This window comes from Hippocampus bargibanti, linkage group LG18, assembly GCF_051943395.1.
Source record: "Hippocampus bargibanti isolate YZ-2025 linkage group LG18, ASM5194339v1, whole genome shotgun sequence".
Taxonomy (NCBI): domain Eukaryota; kingdom Metazoa; phylum Chordata; class Actinopteri; order Syngnathiformes; family Syngnathidae; genus Hippocampus; species Hippocampus bargibanti.
The window spans coordinates 13,887,551-13,906,360 of record NC_142751.1 but is presented as its reverse complement, the minus strand read 5'-3'; the positions used below and the strand labels follow the sequence as shown (position 1 = coordinate 13,906,360).

Genomic DNA, 18,810 nt, shown 5'->3' with positions numbered 1-18,810 from the left:
CGAACGGTCGTAAGTTGGGGAGCGTCTGTAAATGAGAGACTTAAAGGACAACCGACACCATTTTTTTGTTTCCTGACGTCAGAAAAACGTTTTGTAGCATCTAAAATACCCAAAACACGCAGGCTGATATTTATAGTCAAATGCAAAACACCAATAAAAATGACTTAAAGTGTTCCAAAACTTCCACAAAATGAGTTTGGAACTGGGCACATTCAGAAAGTCCCGCCCCCTTGTTCGTGACGTCCCTATTGGTCACACACTGCCTTGCTCCAGAATCAAAACAATGGCTTCAGAGAGTTCAGATTCGGAGAAGATGCTTTCTTGTTACTCATCAAGTTATGAATATGATTCAAATAGTTCTGAAGAGGAAAGCATAAATGTTTGCAATCGATTAAAGAAGTCCTTCCGTGTCATTTTGAGACGTGTGGACTCCAATGTGGCGTCCCAGAAAACGCACAAGATGGCGCACAAGCTTCGTTGGAAATGGGCTGATTTGTCCGCTGGGAATTTGTGTCAACTTCCACCTTCTTTATGCGTGTTACCGCAATTGGCTGCGACACACAACGATTCACCATCGTGTTATTTATGTAGTTTTCCTTCTAATTTCGCCATCAACACAGTGTTTTCAGATGAAAAGAAGTACCCAAAATGCATTGTGTGTAGCTTTCTCGGTCAGGGGCGTTCCCTCCGTGACGTCACTTAGGGAATCGTCATCAACTCGAAAACAAGACTTCATGAATATTCAGCGCAAGTCTTAAAACGTAAAATATAGCAATATGTGGTGTAATCTTTGTCAAACGCACTCAGTAGAAGTCATTTAAAGTCATTTTACAAATTATGGACACAACTTGTCCGGAGGCGTCGGTTGTCCTTTAAATGTAGATGCAGTTTGTGGACCATTGCCAATGTATTTTTTCATGTGTTTTACTTTTGTTTTCTTTCTACAAGATGCAAATTGACACCAATCAAAAGTGGAGATTTCCACTACGAGCAATTCCCAACACTTTTTGCGTTATCTCTTGTCCCACCTCCTCAAACCAGATCATGGGCATGATGGTCTCTGGCATCTTTCCAGTCTCGCTGCAAGAAAACGAGAGAGACAAAGGGGAAAAAAAGCGGATTAAAAAAAGATGAATGGTTGCCGCTTCGGCGACAAGGTCGCAAACAGGAAGTGTCTTTGATGCCGCCGGCAAACAAAAGGCGGACAAAAAGAGCGAAGGAGCGGAGAGACGTACGTAATTCCTGACACACGCTTGATGTAAAGGTTGAGCTGGAGGCGGATGGACACGTTGAGAGGGATGCCTGTTTTCTGCAAAGACAAAAAAAACGTTTTAACGAGACACGCGGGACATGCAAAAAGCGCCGTCAAATAGCTTCATGTCATCGAAAGACCGCTCCCTCGCCCGTCGCACAATCGTGAGAGAGGAAGACCGATCGTTGGGTGTGATTGCTACTTCCTGTTTTGCCCATTTTTTGTTCTTTCCCTGTTTGCGTTCACATATGTTTCACTCGTCAACGCACGCCGGCTAGCGTTAGCAACTTAGCAATGAGCCGTTAATTGTTCAGGTTCAATTTTTTTTTCTCTGGGAATGTGTGGGCGTGGCCAAAATGGCATTTCCTTTGATCCTGTGCGTTGCCTTTGGGAAGCTGCAATATTTGAACAGTCTGAACTCATTCACTGCCATTTACAAATTTATAATAATAATAATAATACATTTAATTACAAGCATCTTTCAAAGCACCCAAGGACACACAATAAACATGAGAGAACAATAAAACCATAAATGCAATGATAAATAATAATAATAACATAAATATAAAATAAAAATAATGGAAGAGCTGATTATTAATCGGGAATTGAAAATATGACGTTTTGTTTTTTCATGCTTGGGTGCCGATAAAGCGCTGGCCATGGCCTCTGGCAATGTTTTTTTTCTTACCCACAAGGCGCAGTATTTCCCTTTTTTCATAATAATAATAATCCAATTCATTCCGTTCACTCAACCCGGAAGTAACTCAAATAAATAGCAAGCTCGCTAGCTAGTGAATAGCTAGCGAATAGATAGCTAATAGCTAGTGAATAAATCGAAAATAGATAGCCATAAGCACTTTGTTTCTCCCTCATAGCACTATACAAACCAATATGTATGTATTGCATTGTATTTTGGACAGCCGCCTTCATTTCAAGATCAGATAACTCCAGACCCATATAATTTAGGAAATAACTATTTTTTTTGACGAAAGATAAGAGTCTACAATTTCTTAAACTGCATTGAATGTTTTTCAAGTCCTAAAACTCAATCTTCTGTGGGTACTGGAATTTGAGGGAAAACCCTGGCACCAGAGTGGACATATTTTTGCTCATCGTCTGGAAGTGAATGAGTTCATCCCCCCCCCCCCCCCCCCCCCCCCCCCCCCCCCCAACGCTTGCAACAAGTTCAACGGCCCATAATTATCCTTCTCGTCTTCATGACAACGATAACTTTTTTTTTAATCATCAACAAAATTTATAGGAGTCATATCGATCTGAATGTGGTTGTAAACGCATTATCCAATTAGCTTATCGGCAATACTCTTATCAACAATCAAACTATATCTGTGTTTGTGTAACCTGGCAAAGGAGGGCGATTACAAGTATGAAACGGCAACTATTTAAGTACATATTGTACCAATTATTTTTTAATGTGTTGTTGACTTCTACAGAAAGGTGTTCCGGTGAACTTTAACCTCAGCCTGTTCAAATGATGGTTTAAAAAAAAAAAAGTGACCCTTACACTAAACACAAAGTCTGCATGACGCCGCACAACTTTTATCTCTTGACATATTTTCACCCCCCCCCCCGTCCCATAAAAGTGCTTATTTTATCTAACGAAAGATAACATTTCACAGCCGCACTCACAGGGTGGATGTCGATGAAGAGTCCGTGCTGGTCCTCGTTGGGATGGAGCCCGTGCACAAAGTCCAGCAGGACCGGGTCGGCGTTGAAGAAGTGAGGATGCGAAATGAACACGGGGGAATCTGAACCGAGAGAAAAGGAGAAGAATGCATCAGGTCTGACTCCATCTACAACGAACTTATCCCGTGACTGTAAAGTGACCTATCTATTAGCTAGCTTTCTATCTATTTGAGTTACTTCGGGGTTGAGTGAACGCTGGCGCGTATGTCTGCCGCTGCTCACCCACAGAAAAACTTAATCCTGTAACTAAAGTGACCTTGAGAGTTTTGAAATGCGCTTTTAAATGAAATGGATTACTATTATTATTATTATTATTGTTATTATTATTATTATCACCCATGACAGGAAGCGGAGAGGGAAAACAGCAAGATGTGAAAACAACTGAAAAGGGTGTGAAGTCAGGATCTGATTGGTCAGTTAGTCTCCACGTAATTGAGAAAAATAAAAGTTTTTTTTTTTTTTTCCCCAGTTCATACTCAAAAACATGCAAATCCACACGTGGCGGTGGGCATGACTGACTTTGGCGGCAGCTGCTGACGTTGAGCAGACCCGACTGACGGCAGGGGCAGAATCCTTCATTTGGTGCGTAGTCACTACCGTTGGCGAAAAGCGTCTTAGGCGCCACGTAGCGGTACAAGGGGATGCCCTTCAAGCTGCCCGGCCGCTGGTAAACCAGCTCCATTGACCTGCCCAAAAATAATAATCATTATGATGATGATGATGATGAAAGGGCAAAGTGCGCTATGGCGTAAAACGGCAAGGAGAACCTGCAGGCGTCCGGACTGTAAAACGGCAGCGTGGAACGTTTAGTCATGAATGGCGGCCACATCTGACCCGCCGTGCCGTTGATCATATTGCACTGAGGCGTCCGCCAGTAGTTGAGCTGTCAACAAACGGCGGTGTGGATACGGACAGGATGTCATGGCGTCACGTAAACCCGCGCGTATTGTCATACGTGTCAATTAACGGCGGGTGACGTTGCGGAACAGTCAGTTGAACGTCGATTAAAAATTAATTTGATTAATAACAAGCGTCAATAGTTTAAATGCTCATATGAGTACACAGAAATACAGTAATCCCCCCGTTTATTGGTGTTAATGGGGACCAGAACCACCCACGTATGTCAATAATACATCACAAAAGGTTGAGTAAAGGCCTAGCTAGCTATCTGTTAGCTATCTATTAGCTAGCTAGCTTTCTATCCGAGTTACTTAGCGATCTATTAGTTGTCCATTAGCTAGCTTTCTATCTGAGTTCCTTCCGGGTTGAGTGAAGGCCTAGCTATCTATCTATTAGCTATCTATTAGCTAGCTAGCTTTCTATCCGAGTTACTTAGCGATCTATTAGTTGTCCATTAGCTAGCGTTCTATCTGAGTTCCTTCCAAGTTGAGTGAAGGCCTAGCTAGCTATCTGTTAGCTATCTATTAGCTAGCTAGCTTTCTAGCCGAATTACTTCCGGGTTGTGGCGTGTGTGGCTGCCACTGCTCACCAACAAAAAAACTTATCCTGTAACTGTAAAGTGTCCTCAAGAGTTTTGAAATGCGCTCATGAAAGAAATGTATTATTATTATATGTGAAAATACGCAAAGTGCAATGTGAGTGTGAACACATCATTGCTAATATTACTCACTTTGCTTATGTCACAATAATCTAAATTCTAATATCTTAATGTTAATATTCAACCTTGTGTTGAATGATCAAGCCCGATATCTCAGTTTCAATGTATGTCATCATCACCATTTATTTTGTGTTCCAGGCGCTCGCGCAAGCTAACGTCAGCGTCGGTTTACCTTCCTGAGACCGTTCCACGAGTCCACCTTGTGCACGTTGCGGATATCATCCTGACCCGTGAAGATGGTGAACAGGCCCGAGTCGGAGTTGTTGAACTAAAAAAAATTATCATGCGTGTCATTTGTGAGAGGAGGGGGGGGGGGGGGGGGTTAACCAGGCGGTGGCGGTAGCGAACCTCACCTCGCTGAACAGTCCGAACTTCCCGGAGGAGGGCAGCATCCCTGGTAGGTACTTGTTGAGGAAGTCCACCAGGCCGCTTTCGTAGCCCCACATGAGCTCCCCCACCGTTTTGGTGACGAAGGCGCCTTCTTTAAACGCCTTGAAGGTGGCGCTGATCATCAGACGCATGGCGAATGGAAGGTTCTCCATCATCACCGCCGCACCCTGAGGGACGCCAGCGCCACACGTCACTCAAACAGGCCCCAAAGTGAGTCAGCCGACATGGCCAAAGACGTCATCTACTAAAACTGACCAGAATTACAGTGATACCTCGGTTTACAAACCCCTTGGCCTACGAACTTTTCGGTTTGCGAACGTTAAATTTCTGAAAATTTAACCTCGGCATACAAACTATTTTTCGGGATACACACGGAGCTGCCACAATAAATGATGTGTCATTCGCGAACGAGCCCGTTCTTCTAACAAGAAAATGGCAGCGGACTCATTTTTTGTCCTCCATTCCCCGCCCCCAGTCTTTGATTAAAGCCACGTGATTGGTCAAGAACGCAGCAGTGAGGGCGGGGGGGGGGGGGTTAAACATTAAAGAGACAGGCAGACGACAGAGAGATTGATGAAGAACTAGATAAAATTATCGCAGAGAAAGCACCTACAAGGGATCATTCCTCAAGATGGTGAAAGAAGAAGGCTACGTTCCAAGTGTTTAATGCTGATGAAACCGGCCACTTCATTCCATCAAGCCATCAACAACCATCACAAAAGTAAATAAAATGACTTTATTATACAGTACAGTTTATTTCTTTAATTATAATTCCATAGTACATTTATTATGCAGAAAATAAGGTGTATTGTGTGTAGTTTTAGAACATTAGAAAGTAGAAAATTATGTTTTATGGGGACCTGGGAACGGATTATTCTCATTTTAATGGTTTCCTATGGGAAAATAATTTTTGGGATACACACTTTTTGCCATACACACTCTGTCTGGGAACCAATTAAGTTCGTATGCCAAGGTATCACTGTATTATTTTTTCAAATGATTCAATCCTCTCATAGCACTCCACTATCAAACACTTTACATCTACTGTCCTTTTTTAAGACATTCCGTGGAGTTGCCAACATGGTACTCACCAGTACCAGCATGTTAGGGATGGTAACCACATCGGACTCGCTTCCGGCCGACATGTCGGGCTCGAAAAAGTAGCTTCGGAATTCCCGGTAGGTCACCGTATTGTTGGCGTGGAACGTGATGTTGTCCTTTTGAATGCGCTTCCTGCGCAAGCGCAGATGACACGTCAAGGTCACTTACACACGCTGTCATGATTTTATGGTATGACGTTTGAATTGAAGAATTCTTCATAACTAAACAAATATGCCATTCTTGCAGTTATATCGCTTCCAAAAGCAGTTTCTAATTGTTATTTAGGCGCTTTCCCGAATTAATCAGATGCTAGAGATGCTTTGTTCTCCTCCTAAATACTTCAAAACAGGGGAGAAAAAAAAATGAAATTTTGATAGTAAAAGATGAGTCTATTCTCTCATGTGTGAATGAATATAGGCAACGTTTCAAGGTGCGTGTGGAGACGAACTCTGACCTGTATACGTAAGGGCCTCGCTGCTCCAACATGGGCTTCTCGCCGTTCAAGACTTCCTTGGGGTTGAGGACGTTGAAGAAGTAGACGGACATGTAGAACGGTACCGGCACGTCTTTCCACATTTGGTACGACATCTCATTCTTCGGGTCAATCACTGTGTTCTGCGTTCATGACACGTGTCAGATTTATATGGGCTGACGTATGAATGAAAACAAAAACAGCTGATAAGAGTTTGATTCAAGAACTGATTAAGATATTTCCAAAAGGCTGACTTGACAATAACTAAAACACTTTACAAGTTCTTCCATGAAAACAATGGAGCCATGAAGTGCCATGTTTTATTTTGAATAATTATAGCATTTGTCTATTTCAAAATCAACCATATTTAAAGGGCAACCGACGTCACTTTTTTGTTTTTTAACTGACATCAGAAAAACGTTTTATAGCATCTAAAAATACCCGAAACACGTAGTATGATATTTTTATTCAAATGTAAAACACCAATAAAAATGACTTAAAGTGTCCAAAATCTGCAAAAAAAAAAATTGAGCTGCCAATTGGGCATTTCCAGAAAGTCCCGCCCCCAGTTTGTGACGTCACGCCAAGACGTCTTGCATTGCTGAAGAATCAAAACAATGGCTTTAGATTCGGAGAATATGCTTTCTTGTTACACATCCAGTTATGAATATGATTCAAATAGTTCTGAAAAAGAAAGCATACATGTTTGCAATCGATTAAAGAATCTATTCTGTGTCATTTTGAGGCATCGGTGCTGGGAAATGTCGCACCCAAGGGAGGCAGAAAATGGCAACAAAGCCGTGTAGGGAATTCGTCAGCCTGTTTCCACAGGCTGATAAAGTCCTTCCATGGAGCTTGGTCGCCCTCTTCTGGCGGCTTTTTGGTGAAACACGAGGTTTTCAGACCAAACAAGTACAGCAAAGTACATTGACGTGATGGAAGGACTGCTACAATGTGTCTTTTTTTCCAGTCAGGGGCGTTCCTTTGGTGACGGCACGTACGGACTCTCACCAACTCAAACACAAGACTTCCTGAATATTCAGCGCGAGTCTTAAAACGTAAAATATAGCTATATGCGGTGGAATCTTTGTAAAATACGCTCAGTCATTTTACAAATTATAGATGCAACTTGTCCAGAGACGTCGGTTGTCCTTTAAAGGAATGGTTTTGACCACCATTTTTAAACATCTATTTTTGATGTTTATTCAAGTCAATCATCCACATGCAAAGATTACAAGCAAAATATAACGTTTACTATCAAATGACAGATTTATTAAGAAACCCCCGACTGAAAAATACACTGTTATGAAATAGAAAGGGATGAAAAGCGAATAAAGTTATGTATTAGAAAATATATTTTTGAAAAGGACAAATCGTCGACGTGATTAATTTGTTGCGTTCACGTGTCGCCGGCCGACCGGACTTTGTCACCAGTACGGCGTTCAACGTGCATCGGGAACGCGGGTCTCACCTTAACAATTTGCTCATCGATAATGAGCGGACCCACGATGGCTAGGACGGTCCCGAATATCAACGCGAAGACCCCCGCGACCATGAAGCTCAGTGCCACTTTGCTTTTTTTGACTGCCATCGCCGCCGCGTTCCCCTTTTCCCACTTTTTTTCGCTTGTTGTTGTTGTTTGGCAGGATGCTAACTGTCACCCTGCTAGCTGCTAACGGCCACACGGGCCGGCTGAAGACGCGTTCGTGATTCTGAACGCCGAGCCGATGTACAGGATGCCTCAACTCCCACCTGAAAGCGTTCGGGCGGACGAGTTTGAGGTACTCGTCCGTCCTCCATCGCATTTATACCCCCTGTAATCACACCGTTTGGGTCGCTGATCCTGCTCCACCTCTACCGCAAAGCATTTTGGGAATTGTAGTTTACCCATGTTGCGCTCCCTCATCTCCGACGTAATCGTTCGATTGTGAGGCGGTATCACTTGAAAAAACACTTCAAATATGAACTGTCCCCGATGCTAACATTTTAGGGAGAACTTACTGACTTATTTATAATGTTCTATGTATAAATTTTAATGTAAATGTGAGTTTATATTATATGTGTTAAATTGAGATTTTTTTTGGGGGGACAATAGGATATAATTACACCAGTTTAGTCATTTTCAAACATGTTCAATTAAATTAATCGATTTTCTATCTATCCATTTTGCGTGGGTTTTATATGATGTGTTAAATCGATTTTTTTGAGAGGGACAATCACATAAAATGACACAAGTTTACCACATTTTAAACATGTACAATTGATCAACAGTTTTACACTTGCTACTTTTCAAAATCCTACGACATGCGCACATACACGCACACTCAAACACACTTTCACAAATACCTTGATAATCTGGTCCTTCATGACCGCTTGTCCCACAAAAATGAGGATGATACCAGATAGCGCCGTGAGAACTCCGGCCACCATGAACCCCAAGGCCACCTTGGACTTGTCCACGCCCATGTTGGAACAGGAGCGATAGAGATATCGAAATGACAGAAGCTGTCGCGGCCGTCAGCTTTATAGGAAGGCCGCCGTAGACGGCAGGCAGCAGGCCTCGCCCAAGACATCCTGCAAGGAGGAGCCACCGCTAAATTTGTCAGGAAGATTCTCTCCTCCAAAAAGCAAAAACGTTCCTTTTTGATCCAAATTCCTTTCTGCTTGGTCGTAATTCATCAAGCACACTTTCCGATTGGTCGCATTGCTAAGTAATCACCAGCCAACTTATAAAATATTAACAGTGTGGACTAAAAGATAACAGTTATACAGTGATACCTTGGCTTACAAACTTAATTGGTTCCCAGACAGAGTGTGTAAGGCGAAAAGTGTGTATCCCAAAAATTAATTTCCCACGGGAAACCATTAAAATGAGAATAATCCGTTCCCAGGTCCCCATAAAACATCATTTTCTGCTTTCTAATTTTCTAAACCGTAAAACTACACAAAATATACGTTATGTTATATATAATAAATGTGCTATGGTATTATAATTAAGTCAAAGTCAGCTTTATTGTCAAATATGCAAATAAACTGTACCGTATAATAAAGTCGTTTTCTTTACCTTTGTGATGGTCGTTGATGGCTTGATGGAATGGAGTGGCCGGTTTCCACATCATTAAACACTTGATGAGAAACGTAACCTTTTTTTTCACCATTGTACGTGCTTTCTCTGCGATCATTTTATCTAGTTCCTCATCAATTGTGTTCTGTGTAGCTGGGTTGATAGCTTTTTGCATCAAGTGTACAGATGGCTTGTGCGGGTTGTTTGTGGAGCCTGATTGATGGGATATTTTAACCTTGCAGTCTACACTCTGCCTTTGAACTATCAAAGTTGAAACTATCTCACTGTTATCTGCCTGTCTCTTTAATGTTTAAACCACCTCCCCTCACTGCTGCGTTCTTGACCAATCACGTGGCTTTAACCGAAGACTGGGGGCGGGGAATAGAGGACAAAAAAAGTCGGCAGCCATTTTGTTGTTTGGAGAATGGGCTCGTTCGCAAACGACACATCACTCATTGTGGCAGCTCCGTGTATATGCCAAACAATAGTTCGTGTGCCAAGGTAAAATTTTCCTAAATTTAACGTTCGTAAACCAAAAAGTTCGTAAGCCAAGGGCTTCGTAAACAAAGAAATCAAATTAATGGTGGTGTTCCAATGGTCGTCTTTTTGACTATGGTACCCATTTTGCTTAACTCACAACAACAACAAATGCAACGTTGTTAATATCTTCTGTAAATTTCCCCATTGCGGGACGAATAAAGGTATTCTGATTCTGATTCTGATTCTGTGCGCGTGCCTTCCGGATGTGGTGAAATGTGGTGAGGTCATAAATATGCCCATAAGACCCCAAAAAAAAAAATCCTCTTCCCTTTTTTTTCTTCTGTTTTGTGGAACTTTGCTGATTGGAAGAAAGGAAATCACGTTAAAGTCAGATGACTAACCTCAAATGCAACGAAAGCTTTCTTCTTTGGGCTTTGTGGACATATGTTGTGGTAACATAAATAAGCGTACTTTCACAGGAGCGGTCGCGTTGACAAAAAAAAAAAAAGGAATTTTCACTTCAAATGGGCAAAACATGTAGTTGAAAATGTTCTCACGCCGTCTGTTATAAAATTAAATCCTAGCTCACGGATGTGCCCACTTTTATTTGAAAAAAAAAAACTGACTTCAGGAAGGACATGTTTTGCTTTCTTTACAATAGGTTGCTTCCTGATTTGCTACTTTCCCTTCACCAAGTCATCTTACCCCCCCCCCCCCCCCCCCCCCCCCCACGCACATATTTCAAATTTTCGGCGTGACCCATTTGGGATAGCGATACAGCGATTATCTACTATTAGCGACATCTGAGGGCAAATTCTTGGAAATGTTCTAATTTTTTTGGCGAGTAGCGAGCTGAAAATCTCAGTTACATTGAATTGTTGGAAAACTTTATTAGCATAATACATTCTTCCAATGGCGTCGTTGCAATGACAAGCCGGGGTGCTAACATAATTATGTCTATTAGCTAGCTGCTTGCTAGCTAACTAGATTTTCTATCCATTTGAGTTATAGCCGCTGCTCACTCACAGAAAAAAATATATCCCGTGACTGCAAAGTGATCTTCAGAGTTTTGAAAGGCGCTTATGAATTAAATTTATTATTATTATTATTATTATTATTATTATTATTATTATTATTATTATTATTATTATTATTATTATTATTATTATTATTATGTCCCCCGCCTCGTGCCCGAAGACAGCTGAGATAGTAGTAGTTGTAGTAGTAGAAGAAGGCGCTTAAAAATGAAATGGATTATTATTATTATTATTATTTATTAGCTATCTGGCTGGCTAGCTATATAGCTAGCTAGATAATGAAATGTATTGGCGTCGGAAAACGTCCACTTGCCGTGTAATGAAATACGTCTGTGTAAGTTCTCAGTCGTACAGGAGTGGTCCATCGATGAGAAGGTTTCTTCAGCCGTCGTCTGTACTTTTTACGTGTAATGAAATGTATTATTATTATTATTATTATTATTATTTGCTAGCTATTTGCTATCTATTAGCTCTGGCTGTCTGGTTAGCTAGCTATCTAGCTAGCTATCGATTCACTATCTAGCTGGCTGTCTATCTAGCTAGGTATCTGTTGGCTATCGATTGGCTAGCTAGCTAGCTTTCTATTTGAGTTATTCCCGGTTGAGTGAACGCTGGCGTGTATGGCTGCCGCTGCTCACCCACAGAAAAATTTATCCTGTGACTGTAAAGTGACCTTGAGAGTTTTGAAAGGCGCTTAGAAATGAAATGGATTATTATGATCGTAGTATTATTAATTATTTAATATTTTATTATTATTACTATTATTGTTGTTGTTATTATTATTGATTTTTTTTTAATTATTATTATGCTATAGAATTATGAATGATATTACGTTGGACTCTTTAGACAAAGTCTGCGGCGGTGTGACGGAAGCCCGTTCCTCGGATGCGCCACAAGGAAGCCTCGCTGTCGGCCCGATTGCCTGGTCACATGCTTTCGACCAACAAAATGCACATGCACAAAAGAGCCAAGTGTCAGCCGTTGCAGGCAAAACCTCAGCATCTTTCTCCACGGATGCGGCATTTTGATAATGAAGGGCTCCTCTTTTGGATACTGCGCACATGACGCTCGTCCCACTCGCTCATCTGACGGTGCGGATGCTCCATGCCTTCCTTATTCAGGCTTAAAGGACAACTGACACCATTTTTCGTTTCCTAACTGACATCAGAAAAACGTTTTATGGCATCTTAAAATACCTAAAACACGCAGGCTGATATTTTTAGTCAAATGCAAAACACCAATAAAAATGACTTAAAGTGTCCCAAAACTGCCACAAAATGAGCTCGAAAACTGGACAGATTCAGAAAGTCCCGCCCCTTGTTCGTGACATCACTATGGGTCACACACTGCTTTGCTCCAGAATCAAAACAATGGCTTCAGAGAGTTCAGATTCGGAGAAGATGCTTTCTTGTTATGAATATGATTCAAATAGTTCTGAAGAGGAAAGCATAAATGTTTGACATCAATTAAAGAAGTCCTTCCGTGTCATTTTGAGGCGTGTGGACTCCAATGTAACGCCCATAAAATGTACAAGATGGCTGACAAGCTCCGTTGGAAATGGCTAATTTGTCCGTTGGGAATTTAGGTCAACTTACACCTTCTTCATGTGTGTGACCGCAATTGGCTGTGACACACAACGATTCGCCATCGTGTTATTTATGTAGTTTTCCTTCTAATTTTTCAGATTAAAAAAGTACCCAAAATGCATTGTGTGTCGCTTTCTCGGTCAGGGGCGTTCCCTCTGTGACGTCCCTTAGGGGATCGTCATCAACTCGAAAACAAGACTTCCTGAATATTCAGCACGAGTCTTGAAACGTAAAATATAGCTATACGCGGTGTAATCTTTGTAAAATACGCTCAGTAGAAGTCATTTGAAGTGATTTTACAAATTATGGACACAACTTGTCCACAGGCGTCGGTTGTCCTTTAAGAAAGAAAAGCAAATTCCAGTAGCCACGAGATTCTCCACGACGATTTTGGTGAGGTGGTGTCTTCCCTCAGTTCAACATTAGGGAGGAAGTAGTTGTAGTCAAATGAAATGGGCCTTTTGTCATTCTCATCTGAGAGCAGATGATTCCGGAGCCACATTCGAAATTCGTGACGCACAGCAGATAACTCCCGCGTGCAAACTCCATTGCCAATAATTAAAAAAAAAAAGGCCGCTTCCTTCGCCCAACGTCAACCGTCTGAAACCACCAGAGCGTCATTGAGGCGGCGCATGTGAAATGTGCCGTGAAATATGGTTGCTCTTTTTTAAAAAGCAGCGGAAACGGAGGAAGGCTGAGTGGAGTCGGGCGAGGATCTCATGCACTTCTGATGGAAGACATGGCGGATGTCTTGAGCAGCCTTTCAAACGTATACAGTGATACCTCGGTTTACGAACTTTTCGGTTTACGAACGTTAAATTGATGAAAATTTTACCTTGGCATACAAACTATTTTTCGGGATACACACGGAGCTGCCACAATGAGTGATGTGTCGTTTGCGAACGAGCCCGTTCTAACGAGAAAATGGCAGCCGGCTTGTTTTGGTCCTCTATTCCCCGCCCCCAGTTGTCGGTTAAAGCCACGTGATTGGTCAAGAACGCAGCAGTGGGGGGAGGTGGTTTGAACATTAAGCAGACAGGCAGACGACAGTGACAGTTTCAACTTTGATAGTTCAAAGGCAGAGTGTAGACTGCAAGGTTAAAATATCCCATCAATCAGGCTCCATAAACAACCCGCACAAGCCATCTGTCCACTTGATGCAAAAAGCGATCAACCCAGCTAAACAGAACACAATTGATGAGGAACTAGGTAAAATTATCGCAGAGAAAGCACCTACAAGGGATCATTCCTCAAGATGGTGAAAGAAGAAGGCTACGTTCCTCATCAAATGTTTAATATTGAGGAAACCGGCCACTCCATTCCATCAAGCCATCAACGACCATCACAAAGTAAATAAAACGACTTTATTATACAGTGCAGTTTATTTCTTTAATTATAATACCATAGCACATTTATTATACATAAAATAATGTATATTTTGTGTAGTTTTAAGGCTTAGAAAATTAGAAAATGATGTTTTATGGGGACCTGGGAACGGATTATTCTCATTTTAATGGTTTCCGATGGGAAATTAATTTTTGGCATGCACTCTTTTCTCCTGGGAACCAATTAGGTTCGGAAGCCAAGGTATCACTGTACTAACCATGTCTGCCTTTTATGTTTGCCACTTTTTTCCCCATTAAAACCTATTTTTTGTCAAAAATCGTTTGCACAAGAAATGATTATTTCCCAAACTTTTAGGAAGCACTCAACACGTTCAACATGTGTATATTTAAACAAAGAGTAAGCGACTGTTACAAATCCCAATTCTTTCAAACAGCTTGCAATGCAGTCAACCAACCAGCAGGGGGCGAGAGGGAGCAATCTCCAGTGTTAATTAGCAAAACGTCATTTAACGAGGTAGCCCACAGGTGGAGGCCTCTGTCACTAACGAGCTGGCGTCGCCATGTTGCTTCCCTTTGTTGCGCTTTTCTGCTGGGCCACCCTTCCGCATGCCGGTAAATGTCGCAAATATCAACTTATTGGGCTTTTATTCCACCGTATAAATAACATTTTGATGACGTTTCTTTTCTTTCAGGCCGTTGCTTGCCGTTCCCGTTCAACTACAAAGGTACTGTTAGCATTTTAGCATGTGAGCTTTCGAAGGTGATTTTGGCTAATGGCGTTTTCGCTCATTCCATGCAGAATTCATCGCCAGAGTAGTCGGGTACGCAAATGCATTCGAATACACCAAGAAAAACCCGGAGACGCTCGTTGGTAGGTAAACGCTTCTTCCTTTTCTGCGTTTTTCACAGCCCAATATGACCACTTTCGACTACGGAATGCAGGAAGTCACTTTTGCATACGTGTTAAGTCTCACGATTTGGTCGTCAGATAAAACAAAAAGTGCACAAAAAAAATACGTTTGTATACTAATTAAATGTATAAGAAACTATCAACGTATTTTTCGTTTTATTTACTTCGAATTTACACTTTTGTAACGCACACATTAGTGTAACACTTACCACACAGTCGCGAATACGAAAATCTTCCGATTTATTATTTTTTTGAAACGTAACATGTATGCTCTTGTGTCTTTTTATACACAAAGTCGTCCATTCCTGTAAGAGTGTGCTAATTTTGTTGACGTATAAAGAAGGGAGGAAAACATTGCTTTTTAGCAAAATGAAGTAATAATACATTTTATTTTAAGCGCCTTTCAAAGCTCTCAGGGACACTTTACAGTCACAAACATGCATAGGCACTATAATAAATACAATCACAAATAGAATACAATAAATAAAATACAATTATAAATAGAAACGAGAGAGAGAGCTACACAGAAAATGCAATTTTAAATAGGTGGGTTTTGAGATGGAAATTGAAGGTGGGAAGAGAATCAATGTTACGAATGTTGGGAGGAAGTGAGTTCCAGAGTTTGGGGGCAGAGCAGCTGGAAGTAGAAGTAGAAGAGTAGCTGGAAGTGTAGTTAATGTATGTATTGGTATTTAACATTTTTGCTACACAAATAAAAGTAACATTACATGAGAGGGGTTGTTAAGTGAGGAAATTACTGAAGAAAAAATCTTCTTGTAGTGTTATAATTGTAATACAGGAAGAGGGCTGCGGGTGGTATTATTTCAAGATAATAGTAATTGCTGTTAATGGCGGCAAAGTATGCCTTTTGTGTCAATTGTGTTCATGTGTTCAGAGTTTGAAAAACTGTGACAGGTTAATGGCATGCAATGCTTTTGTCTTTTATGAATCTTACATGAACAACTGAAGTATGTTGTGATGATAAATAGCGATGAAAAAAAATTAAACCTGCCGTTATGCAAATGTTTGGACAGGCTTGGTGGATGAAGTGGTGACGGAAGGTGACATCCTTCTTCCAGTGAGTATTTGCCACACTTGTTTTTTTTTTTTGTAACTCAAATGAGCAACTGACAACGTTGCCTGCCTTCTCTCTTGCAGTATAACCGGAACGCAGTGAACAGACGCTGGCCTTCAACACACATCCCGTACACCATTGATCCCATCCTGCGTGAGAGCACACACACACACACACACACACACACACACATGAGCATTGGCAACCTTTGTGCCACAAGCTAAATGCTAACTCGGCGGCCTTCTGACAGGGTACCGCAGAAACGACATAAAGACTGCCCTGAACACGATCTCACTCCACACCTGCTTGGTCTTCTACCCGCGCACCAGAGAGCGTGACTACATCGACTTCAAAGTCGGCATCGGGTGCGTCAAATAATTTTAATGTTACAAAATCAATTGTAAGACAACACTTCAAGTGAAAACGTGCCAAATCAGCTAAACAAATTCCAGGAATTAAATATCAATGTGTCTTTTTAGGTGCGCCTCGTATGTGGGCTTCATGGGGGGTCAGCAGGAATTGCACGTGGGCATAACTTGCACCGTGGGTAACATCATCCACGAGGTCCTCCACGCGTTGGGCTTCTACCACGAGCACACCAGGAAGGACCGGGATAAATACATCACCATTGTGACTGACAACATCATGCGAGGTTTGACAAAAGATTTATGCTCGCAACTTTCTGGTTGCTGTGGTGACAATCCGTGTAGACGGCTTTTTAGGTAGTGGATAAAAAATGGGTTCTAAAATAAAAATCCAGTTAATGGGTCAGTTGCACGGGCGCTTGGTGATAAAGGGCAAGCGACACCATTTTTTTGTTTCCTAACTGACATCAGAAAAACATTTTATAGCATCTAAAATACCCAAAACACGCAGGCTGATATTTTTAGTCAAATGCAAAACACCAATAAAAATGACTTAGTGTACCAAAACTACTTCAAAATGACCCAGGAAATTGCGCGTTTCACAAGGTCCCGCCCCCTTGTTTGTGGCGTCACGCCAGGACGTCTTCGGCTTGCTCTAGAATCAATTTCAGATTGGGAGAAGATGCTTTGTTGTTAGTCATCCAGTTATGAATATGATTCAAATAGTTCTGAAGAGGAAAGCATAAATGTTTGCAATCGATTAAAGAAGTACTTGCGTATCAATTCCAGCTATCATGACTCCAATGTAGCGTCCCAGAAAATGCACAAGATGGCGCCCAAGCTGGAAATAGGCTGATTTTTCTGCTGGGAATTTGTGTCAACTAGTATCAAATAGTAGTCTAGGTGCAACATACGATTCACCATCGCGTTATTTATGTGTTTTCCTTCTAATTTCGCCATCAACACCAAGTTTTCAGACCAAACAAAGTACCCAAAATGCATTGTGTGTCGTTTTCTCGGTCAGGGGCGTTCCCTCCGTGACGTCACTTAGGGAATCGTCATCAACTCAAAAACATGACTTCCTGAATATTCAGCGCATGTCTTAAAAGGTAAAATATAGCTATATGCGGTGGAATCTTTGTAAAATGCGCTCAGTAGAAGTCATTTGAAGTGATTTTTACAAATTATGGACACAACTTGTCGGGAGGCAATGGTTGGACTTTAAAGCAAATCCCTCTGTGAACATTTTCCGAACCCCTTGGATGAATTCATCCTCGCATCATGATTAAATAGTGCCTTGCGCCGCTGTCAATCAACTCCAGCCTTTGTTTTTAATTTTCAAGGACATCAGAAAAACTTCCAGATCCGAATGGGAGAAACCTTTCAGCTCCCGTATGACCTGCCCTCCATCATGCACTACGGCAGGTAAAACACACACATTCCTGTTTCAATGGTATTGCGAGGTCCGGATAACTCCAGATAAGGAGTGAGGACCACAAATTTGGAGAAGAACTAGTGTTACATTTGAACACTAAATGTCACCCCATTTCCCACTTCAACTTCTTTAAAAACAAAGAAATAAAAAAGTGGACTTGAACTTGAAATAACAGCAGGGGTGAGGTTTCTGAATGGGTACATTCAAAGTCCTCACCCCTGTTGTGATTTTGGTTAAAATATCCCTTTACTTTTTGTAGTGTGAACTTTTTCCTCTCATTAACCACACACACACAAACATAAACACACACACAGTGTGTAAAAAGTGTGTGTATCCATGTGAAATGAAAATACACACCAAAAAAATCATTTTGGGTGAATTTGTGAGGACCTGCCTGAAACTTTATCAGATGCCTATATAGACCAAAAGGTCCTCACTTGACAAAATATCCTCATTGCGTATGGTATAAAATGTGAGTGGTCCTCACAAGACTAGTCATACAAACACACACACACGCGAGCTCATGCATGCTTCAGTTGAAATTTTGCTGATTTTACTGTGGGGGGGGGGGCACACACACACACAGCACTTTCTTCTCAGCTAACGGGCAGCCCACCATCGTAGCCAAGGTGAAAGACTACAACATGGGCCAACGCTTCACCATGACAACCACTGACATCCAGAGAGTTCGTCTCCTATACAAATGCAGTAAGTTCCTTCTTGGACCCGGTTAGCTTGCTGGCATTCCAGATCCACTTGACTTGTCCGCCATATTGATCAAGACAAAGTGAGGAAGGTGCCAAAATACTACTGGTGGGAACCTGAAGCCACGCCTGCGCCCGTCTTCAATGTGCACGTGTACGACATCAAAGGCCTTTCCCAAAATACCACACAATCGCCCTTGGCGGGCACCAGAAACGACAGCGTGACAGACTCTTTTGTTTAAATAAAATCCGCATTGTGTCATTGCTTGAA

At 41.6% G+C, this 18,810-nt stretch overlaps 2 protein-coding genes across 3 annotated transcripts in view; one reads left to right on the top strand and one right to left on the bottom strand.

The window, feature by feature from the left end:
- scarb1 (scavenger receptor class B, member 1) overlaps positions 1–9,041 on the bottom strand; it is an 11,922-nt gene extending 2,881 nt beyond the window's left edge. Inside the window, exons 1-10 of one of the 2 annotated variants that reach the window (XM_089020567.1) lie at positions 8,884–9,041; positions 6,520–6,680; positions 6,056–6,197; positions 4,928–5,131; positions 4,747–4,842; positions 3,724–3,839; positions 3,476–3,642; positions 2,900–3,018; positions 1,236–1,309; positions 1,029–1,080 (exon numbers count right to left, since the gene is read on the bottom strand). In XM_089020567.1, the coding sequence (XP_088876693.1) occupies positions 1,029–1,080; positions 1,236–1,309; positions 2,900–3,018; positions 3,476–3,642; positions 3,724–3,839; positions 4,747–4,842; positions 4,928–5,131; positions 6,056–6,197; positions 6,520–6,680; positions 8,884–9,003 (1,251 nt within the window). In that variant the 5' untranslated portion in view covers positions 9,004–9,041. Of the gene's footprint in view, positions 1–1,028; positions 1,081–1,235; positions 1,310–2,899; positions 3,019–3,475; positions 3,643–3,723; positions 3,840–4,746; positions 4,843–4,927; positions 5,132–6,055; positions 6,198–6,519; positions 6,681–8,008; positions 8,299–8,883 lie in introns of those variants that run through there. The other variant, XM_089020566.1, reaches the window with a different exon arrangement.
- On the top strand, positions 8,184–18,810 carry LOC148884781 (low choriolytic enzyme). Its single transcript, XM_089020568.1, has 11 exons — positions 8,184–8,318; positions 14,485–14,662; positions 14,743–14,775; positions 14,850–14,921; positions 15,995–16,038; positions 16,119–16,188; positions 16,286–16,400; positions 16,515–16,687; positions 17,744–17,825; positions 18,422–18,543; positions 18,618–18,810. The coding sequence occupies exons 2-11, from the start codon at positions 14,611–14,613 to the stop codon at positions 18,779–18,781; spliced, it is 927 nt and encodes a 308-aa protein (XP_088876694.1). The 5' UTR covers positions 8,184–8,318; positions 14,485–14,610; the 3' UTR covers positions 18,782–18,810.